Source organism: Rhinopithecus bieti, unplaced genomic scaffold, assembly GCF_001698545.2.
Source record: "Rhinopithecus bieti isolate Rb0 unplaced genomic scaffold, ASM169854v2 scaffold_22165, whole genome shotgun sequence".
In the NCBI taxonomy this organism is placed as follows: domain Eukaryota; kingdom Metazoa; phylum Chordata; class Mammalia; order Primates; family Cercopithecidae; genus Rhinopithecus; species Rhinopithecus bieti.
Genome location: NW_016810977.1, coordinates 1,932,604 through 1,940,993, shown reverse-complemented (window position 1 = coordinate 1,940,993; position 8,390 = coordinate 1,932,604). Strand labels below are relative to the sequence as shown.

The 8,390-nt window shown below is 50.4% G+C and overlaps 1 protein-coding gene across 3 annotated transcripts in view; it reads right to left on the bottom strand.

Moving 5' to 3' along the window:
* TRIO (trio Rho guanine nucleotide exchange factor) overlaps positions 1-8,390 on the bottom strand; it is a 379,704-nt gene that overhangs the window by 17,853 nt on the left and 353,461 nt on the right. For 2 of the 3 annotated variants that reach the window (XM_017893310.1, XM_017893311.1), the window contains exons 48-49: positions 7,539-8,332; positions 3,184-3,431 (exon numbers count right to left, since the gene is read on the bottom strand). In XM_017893310.1, coding sequence (XP_017748799.1) covers positions 3,184-3,431; positions 7,539-8,332 — 1,042 coding nt within the window. Of the gene's footprint in view, positions 1-3,183; positions 3,432-7,538; positions 8,333-8,390 lie in introns of those variants that run through there. The other variant, XM_017893312.1, reaches the window with a different exon arrangement.

Here is an 8,390-nt window from a genome sequence, read left to right as displayed (position 1 = left end):
TTTTTTTTTTTTTTTTTTGAGACGGAGTTTCGCTCAGTCACCCAGGCTGGAGTGCAGGGCGCGATCTCAGCTCACTGCAAGCTCTGCCTCACGGGTTCATGCTATTCTCCTGCTTCAGCCTCCCAAGTAGCTGGGACTACAGGCGCCCGCCACTATGCCCAGCTAATTTTTTTGTATTTTTAGTAGAGACAGGGTTTCACCGTGTTAGCCAGGATGGTCTCGATCTCCTGACCTCGTGATCCGCCCGTCTCGGCCTCCCAAAGTGCTGGGATGACAGGCGTGAGCCACCGCGCCCGGCCTTTTTCTTTTCTTTTTTTTTCTTTTTTAAAATTTTTTAATTGTATCTTTAGTAGAGATGGGGTTTCACTATGTTGGCCGGGCTGGTTGCGAACTCCCGACCTTATGATCCACCTGCCTCAGCCTCCAAACATGCTGGGATTACAGGTGTGAGCCACTGCGCCCGGCCTGGCTGTGGCAATTTCTTAAAGTAAGACAACAAGAAGTTTGCCACCACTCCCCTTGTTACAAAAGACTTCCCTGCGGCATGTGACACTGACTGCATTATACCCAGAGCAGAACTTCTCTGGGAATTGGAATCAATCCTTTCAAACCCTGCTGTTGTATTATCAACTAAGTTTATGTAATATTCTAAATTCTTTGCCAGCATTTCAACAGTGTTCATAGCCTTTTCACCAGGAGTAGATTCCATCTCAGGAGACCACTTTCTTTGCTCACTCCTAAGAAGCAGCTCCGCATCTGTTCAAGTTTGATGATGAGATTGAAGCTCTTCAGCCACATTTTCAGGCTCCACTCCTGATCCTATTTTTCTTGCTGTTTCTGCCACATCTGAGTTATTTCCTTCACTGAAGTCTTAAAACCTTCAAAGTCATCCATGGGAGTTGAAATCAACTTCTTCCAAACTACTGTTAATTAACTGTTAACATTCTGACCTCCTCCCATGACTCATGAATGTTCTCCATGACATCTGGAATGGTGACTCCTCTCCAGAAGGTTTGCAATTTACTTTGCCCAGATCCACTGGAGGCATCACTGCCTATGTTAGCTATGGCATTACAAAATGTATTTATGTATTTCTTTTTCTTTCTTTCTTTTTTTCTTGTGACAGTCTTGCTCTGTTGCCTAGGCTGGAGTGCAGTGGCATGATCTAGGCTCAATGAAACCTCCACCTCTCGGGTTTGAGCAATTCTCCTGTCTCAGCCTCCCAAGTAGCTGGGACTACAGGCACATGCCACCACACCCAGCTAATTTTTGTATTTTTAGTAGAGACAGGGTTTCACCACACTGGTCAGGCTGGTCTTGAACTCCTGACCTCAGGTGATCCGCCCGTCTTGGCCTCTCAAAGTGCTGGGATGACAGGCGTAAGCCACCATGCCCAGCCCAAAATGCATTTCTTAAATAAGACTTGAAAGTCGAAATTACTCCTTGATCCATGGGCTGTAGCACGGATGTTGTCTTAGCAGGCAAGAAAGGAACATGAATCTCCTTGCATATCTCCATCAGAGCTCTTGGGTGATCAGGTGCATTGTCAAAGAACAGTAATATTTTGAAAGAATTTCTGTTTTCTGAGCAGTACGTGTCGACAGTGGGCTTAAAATACTCAGGAAACTGTGTTGTAAATAGGTGGTGTACAGATGTGCTGTCAGCCAGGCTCTGTTGTTTCATTTCCAGAGCACAGGCAGAGTAGGTGCCTCTGCCACAGCAGGCACTCCAGGGGGAGGAAGAGTTGTAAAAACCACCATCAAATTCAGCAAAATACTACTCAATGCAGCAAAACCGGCTTCGTGTTTCTTAACTGAATTAGCCTTTTGGTATATAAAGTGTGATGATTAGCATGATTCTTAAGGACCCTAGGATTTTCAGAAGGGTAAATGCGCATTGGATTCAACTTCACGTCACCAGCTGCATTAGCCCCTAACCCTTTTATGTTACAGGATTAGCTTTCCTTAAACCTCATGAATCAACCTCTGCTAGTTTGCAACTTTTCTTCTGCAGTTTCCTCATCTCTCTCAGTCTTTATAGAATTGGAGAGAGATAGGGCCTTGTTCTGGGTTGGGCTTTGGCTTAACGCAAGGTTGTGGCTGGTTTCATCTTCTATCCAGACCACTCAAACTTTCTCTGTCTCAGCAAAGGCTGTTTCGCCTTCTTACTATTTGTGTGTTTAGTGGGGTCGCACTTTTATTTTCTTTGCATTCACAATTTAGCTAACTGTTTGGTGCAAGAGGCTTAGCTTTCGGCCTATATCCACTTTTGACATGCCTTCCTCACTAAGCTTCTGGGTTTTGATTTAAAGTGAGAGACACATTACTCTTCCACTTGAACATTTAGGGGCCACTGCAGGGTTATTAACTGGTCTAATTTCGATATTGTTGTGTCTCAGGCAGGCCTGAGGAGAGGGAGACACAAGGGGGAATGGACAGTTGGTGGAGCAGTCAGAACACACATTTATTATGTTTGGTATCTTGTATGTGTGCAGTTCATTGTTCCTCAACACAATTATAATGGTAATATCAAACATCACTAACTACATATCACCATAACAAATACAATAACAAAATGTGTGAAATATTTGAGAATCACCAAAATGTGACACAAATACAGAGTGTGAGCATATGTTGTTGGACAATGGCACCGAGAGACTTGCTTGACATAGGGGTTGACACAAAACTTGCATAAAAAAGGCAATGTCTTCAAAGCACATTAAAGCAAAGCACACAAAAAACCGGGGTGAGCCTGTGTCTACGCCGACATCTCTGTACACTCCCTACTGGTCCCGCTCCTCTGAAGGACCCTGACTAATATGGGGCCTGAGAACGTATTTCAGAGAAACAAAGATAGGGGGTATTTTCCCCTTAGGTTTCTTAAAAAGAAAAATAACAACACTTTCTTGAGTTATGATTAACACAAAAAGCTGTCAAATGGGATTCCTGAACAATGTGCTAGAACAGGCTATTTCTAAATGCAGATTATTCAAAGACCCTGTGAGTCTGAGTGTGTGAGACGGAAGGCCGTCCATCTTCCCACGTGCTCAGAGCTGAGCCTGTACTAACACACCAGCGCGGCTCCCCCTTCCACATGCTTACCCCATCCGAGGTCATGTGCCTCATGGGCGCTGTGCCCCTCCCTCTGCTGCCTGCCAGGCCACCGTTACTGTCAAGCACTCACTTGAGAGTCCCGTCGGGGTTCTCCACGATGACCGCACTGGTGTGGCCCAGGACAAAGCCCGGAATCCAGCCCTCGGCTGCGGGGCACTGGTCAGTGGCGGCTCGGAACACCAGAAACATGTTCTGCTGGTTGCTGGCCAGAATTTGAACGACCTCTCCTTGGTAGACGTTGATCTCATCCTCCTTCACTGCCGTGTAATCGTGTGTCACCAGCATGGTGGAGATGTTGCTACTGCTGCTGCTTTCACTCTGCAGAGGGACAGAGGAAGACAGAGAAAGGCAGGGAGGAACTGAAACGAGACCTGATCACATGAAATCCCTTGTCAGTGTGCCCCGTGGCACCACGACCCTGTGCAGGGCTCACCAGGCCGGCACTGAGAAACTTTCAACGTTTCCTTTACCCTCTGGCTAACTATGTGCATCTATTTCAATAACTGAAAATGCGATTTCTCTAAAAATCAATTTAGGGATGCTCTTAAAAAATTCACTGCAATAATGACTCTCTGGTTTTGGAAGCTCGTTGCTGACATGCTTAATCATTTCTACTTCTTCTCTTTAAAAAGAAGAACATGGAAACCCTGAACGTAAATCTATCACTATTCTGCTTGTATGGAGAGTGACTCTGTCTCCAGCGTGTGAACTTGCTGGGTGTCACTCTTAGGAGCTTGCATGACTCAAGTGTCCCCAAAGCTCTGCTGTAACGGCAACACATCACAAAACATCCCAGTGCCGCTCGCCACAGGTGCTGTGATTCAAGCTTTGGGAACGGATTCTGGTGTGGGATGTGTTCCCCCACCCTTATGCCGCTGCCCCCGTGGGACCCGATCTCTTCAGTCACAGGGCTGACATGCAGCAGGAACTCAGTATGTGGTGAGTGGCCCAGTCCATGAGGCAGGATTGCAATAGCAAGACAGAGAAGATTTCTTAAGGCCCTACCCATGCCACACACAGAGTGGTGGCAGCTGCTGAGGAGAAGAAACACAAACGGCAGTGTTTGTTCCAAACTCCCAACTAGTGTGTGGCCTATGGTTCTGGGTGGAGAAGAAATGCAGATCCCCTGACAACTCCTGAAGCTGTATCTTGCCCAAGTCCCCTCTATCTAGTCAGGACATGAGAAACAGCATCTGGCGCCTCGTTCCCGTGAACTTGTGCTCAAAGGCTTCCACTGAGGGTACTGTCGGGATGTTCATGGATTCCCAAGACTCCAAAGGTGCTAGCTTCTGCTGGGCTCTCTGACGCCCTGGGCAGATCCCGGGTGAGTGCAGATGCAATCAGTCAGACAACCCTGCTCTACCACCTTTCAGCCCTGGTCTACTGAGCCAGTATCAGGACATGCTGGAGCAGGTGCTAGACTGCTGTAGCTGGCCAAGAGGACCAGAGAGGAGAGACCTCCAGCCCTCCTCCATGAGGTCAAGCCTGATAAAGCCAACACGCCAGCCACTGGGAATTCCAGGTGCCAGGGCTATGAATCTAGACCTGTGGTGCATACTTAAAACATGGTGGTGCTGCCTAGCTCCTGTTCCTTATCTCTGCCGTGGAGGAGTCTGCTTCCTGTTCTTGTCCCTGTGGGTGCCCACTGGTTGCCTGTGGCTCCTCAGCAAAAAAGGATGCTGTACAGGGCAGGCTTTGGCTTGTGCATACTCATTTATGCATTATACTTTTAGCATGGACTTTAGTATTCTGACTTATATGGCAATGCTCAAGAGTTTTGACATTACAAAGCTAAGTTTCCAAGAATATTTAAAAAAAAAAACAACTTCTGCAGCATAGCTGCTTTTGGTAATATACCAAGCTACAATCTCATAATTAGAGTATTTTGCTACTACAATCATAACTATTAGTATTTTCTGAGCACCTCCTATGTACTAAGCATTTCAAGTCTATCCTACTTAATTCTCACCAACACCCCCCCAGTGGGCATGGTTATCAGTCTCTCAGAGTGGAAGGTCAGTGAGCTGGCACTGGCCACTTGGCCTGTGCAAGAAAGGCAGGACTGGAGTGACTGCAATGTGTGTGCACTTTTATTGCTGCCCAATAAAGGAGGCCAAAAGGCCAGACCACAGAGCCACAGGAAGGACTGGTGCAGTCATGGTTTGGGTTGATCCACATGCATGTCACTCCTGCTCTCAGCAGAGCTTTGCAGAAGCTGCACATCTAAAGGGAGAAGAAGGAGCCGGGCTGTGGGTTGGGTACAGCTGCTTGACTGTGACCACAGACAGCTTGACAGAAGTGGTCAAGGAGTAAGGAGGCCTTTGCAGATCTCCAGGGGGACAGAAGTGCAAATACGTGGGGGCCGGGCAGGGCTGCGGCCCCTTCTAACTGATATACTTCAGAGTCCTGGAGGGCATTTTTTTTTTTTTTTTTTAAGACGGAGTCTCCCTCTGTCATCCAGGCTGGAGTGCAATGGCGTGATCTTCCAAGTTCAAGCAATTCTCCTGCCTCAGTCTCCCAAGTAGCTGGGACTACAGGTGCGTGCCACCATGCTGGGCTAATATTTTTTTATTTTTAGTAGAGATGGGGTTTCATCATGCTGGCCTTGAACTCCTGACCTTGTGATCCACCCGTCTCAGCCTCCCAAAGCGCTGGGATTACAGGTGTGAGCCACTGTGCCCAGCCTGGAGAGCATTTTTAAAGCCCCACTTCAGAGCTCTGGAGTCTTCCTAGGCCTCTAGGGCCTTTCTGTAAGGCATTTTGACTTGTCTGAAATCCTGTTCAGTGAGTTCCCTTTCCAGGTTCCCTGCCACATGAGAACAAGTGGGAAGGGGAAGAGAGAAAGCAAAGGCAACTTTCCCAACCTAAAGCTCACGGGAACATGTGCCCTCTGCAGACTGCGCCTTGGCTTCACAGAGAGCATTCGGGATGCAGCCAGGGTGTGGCCATTTTTCATGTCTTCTCATGAATGTCCAGAGAAGACTAGCATTGGTTCCTGTCTTGGAGCAGTTGAAGTGTTAATTTTGAAACACAGCCTCTGAAGTCTCCTGTGCTGAATGGAAATGTGTCCAGGCTATGATGAGCTCCAGATGCTAACTGGCAGATTCAGTGAGGGTCACAGCTATAAGACCACACCTGGATATTGAGTATCCAACTAAGTGCTGATGGGTATAGCCCGTCACTGGGTTGACTGCATCTCCCCATCACTCCCCACCAGACTCAAATCTGTGCTCACCCACCTAGCATACTTGTCCACCTAGCATGTCCAACTTAACTGAAAGGCCGCCTTGCTCTGCAGGACACAGTATGGTGGCCATGACAGCGGATGCCTACCCGGCCATTCAATTGTAAATAAATGTATTAAGACCCATTTGTTAATTTCTTCCCCAATTAAATATAGAGTTTAACAAAATACATAACAAAAAATAGTAGGAAAGGATAAGACCAAGTCAAACCAATTAAGGCATTAATAAGTCCAGAGGAAAGAGAAAGACATGCAAAAGCTAGATTTTTTTTAATATAAAGAGAGACACAGACCCTTTTAGAGAAATGTATTTAAAAATTTATAAAGCGTTCAAACATACACTCATTAGAACAGTTCTATTCACTCACGCATGCCTTCAGGAAAGTGTTACGGGCCAGGCCATCTGCCCTGTAGGAAACAGGTGGGTAGGGCAGTGAGGAAGCAGGAAACAGAGGGAAAACCCACCACAGCAACCCTTGTGCTTGAGACGGCAGCATGAGTGATGGGCCAAAGGAGGCCAGAGCCCAGCAGGCCGCAGGGACCGGCCCCAGCCTGCACTGCAGAGCCGCCTCGCCAGGTGCCCCAGAGCAGTCTCTGTCTTCCAGAGCAACACGGTGACGTAAAGCGTTCCCAGTGGACAGATTCTTTCCCCCCATTTTGTCATCTTAGTTTGCTTTGAGTTGCTGTTGGAAGTTTTCTTGAGGGAATGGTCTTCCCCAGCAGATGAGTCAAAAATGCCGCAAAGATAATTTAAGGCATAAAAGAGCAAAACCAAGCGATGAGCAAAAAGCTTAAAGTGTACAGGTTTCAATTTAAACAGGAGGTAGAGAGCAGGGAAAAGGACCCCTCCAAAAAATAGGTGCGTGAGGAAGGCAGAGGTTAAAAAAGAAAGTTCCAAGAAGATATTCTGCTGGTTGGAAACGGAAGAAACCAAAAGACGCTGCGTTGAGAAGGTTAATGATCGGCTTGCTCTTATTAGAAGACACGAACAAAGCAAGGAGTAGTTAGTAGCGCCATGGGCCGGCCTGCAGGAGGGTTAGCCCGGTCCGGGGTAGAGGCCGCAGCGGGCGGCGGAGAGCGCTGGGCAGCCGAGTTAGTGAGGACAGCCGCGGCGGCGTTTAGAGGAGCTGGCGGGACTGAGGCAGGGGGGCGGGCGGGCGCGGGCCCCCCGACGCGCTTACCCCGTTGCTCTGGGTGGACTGCACGGACTGCTCGCTGGCCGACGAGCACGTGCTCATGCGGTCAGTGTCCTTGCCGGGGGCCGCGTGGCGGGGTGTCTGCCGCTGGAGGGAGTCGCTGTCCCCCGGGAAGGTGAAGGAGCCGGGCCGGCTGGCGGGGGAGGCGGGGATGGAGCTCCAGAAGGAGCCCCCCTTCTGCAGAGGGCTGCTGGGGGGGAAGGGCTCCTTGCCGAGAGGAGAAGGGACCGCGCTGGAGAGCGGCGAGTTCAGCGGTGACGCGGCCCCAGGCCGGGGCTTCCCAAGCGGCAGGGCGCCCAAGCTTGCGCGCGCGTCCTTGGCGTGGGCGTCTGGGCTCGGCCCCGAGGCGTTCGCGGCGCATTTCCTGGGGCTCTCCAGCACCTTCATCTTGGGGATCGGCTCCGCTTCTCGCTCGGACCCCTCAGAGTCCGCGCCGGGGGGCCGCCTGCTGGGCGCGCTGGGGCCGGCCTCGGGGGCCGCGCCGGGGGTAGGCAGAGAGGGCCCGGGGGTGGACGTACCTGACATCTTGTCTGCCTCTGCCTGGCTCGAGGCTGCAGAGGAGACCAGCACGGGGGGGTGGTGTCGGACAGGCTGGGGGATCCGGGAGGGCCGGCTCCTGCTCGTGCTGGGGGCACCACCGCAGCTGCCGGGGCCGCCACTGTGGCCGCTGCTGCCACTGGGGGCCCCGCTGCCGCCGCTGCCCCCACCCCCGCCGCTGCCCCCGCTGCCGCCGCCGCCCCCGCTGTGGTTCCTCTGGTACTCGATTGGCGATGTCAAGGCTGTAAGACAAGACAGCGAGAGAAGCTGGGTCAGGGCACCAAGGAGCACGCCGCCGGG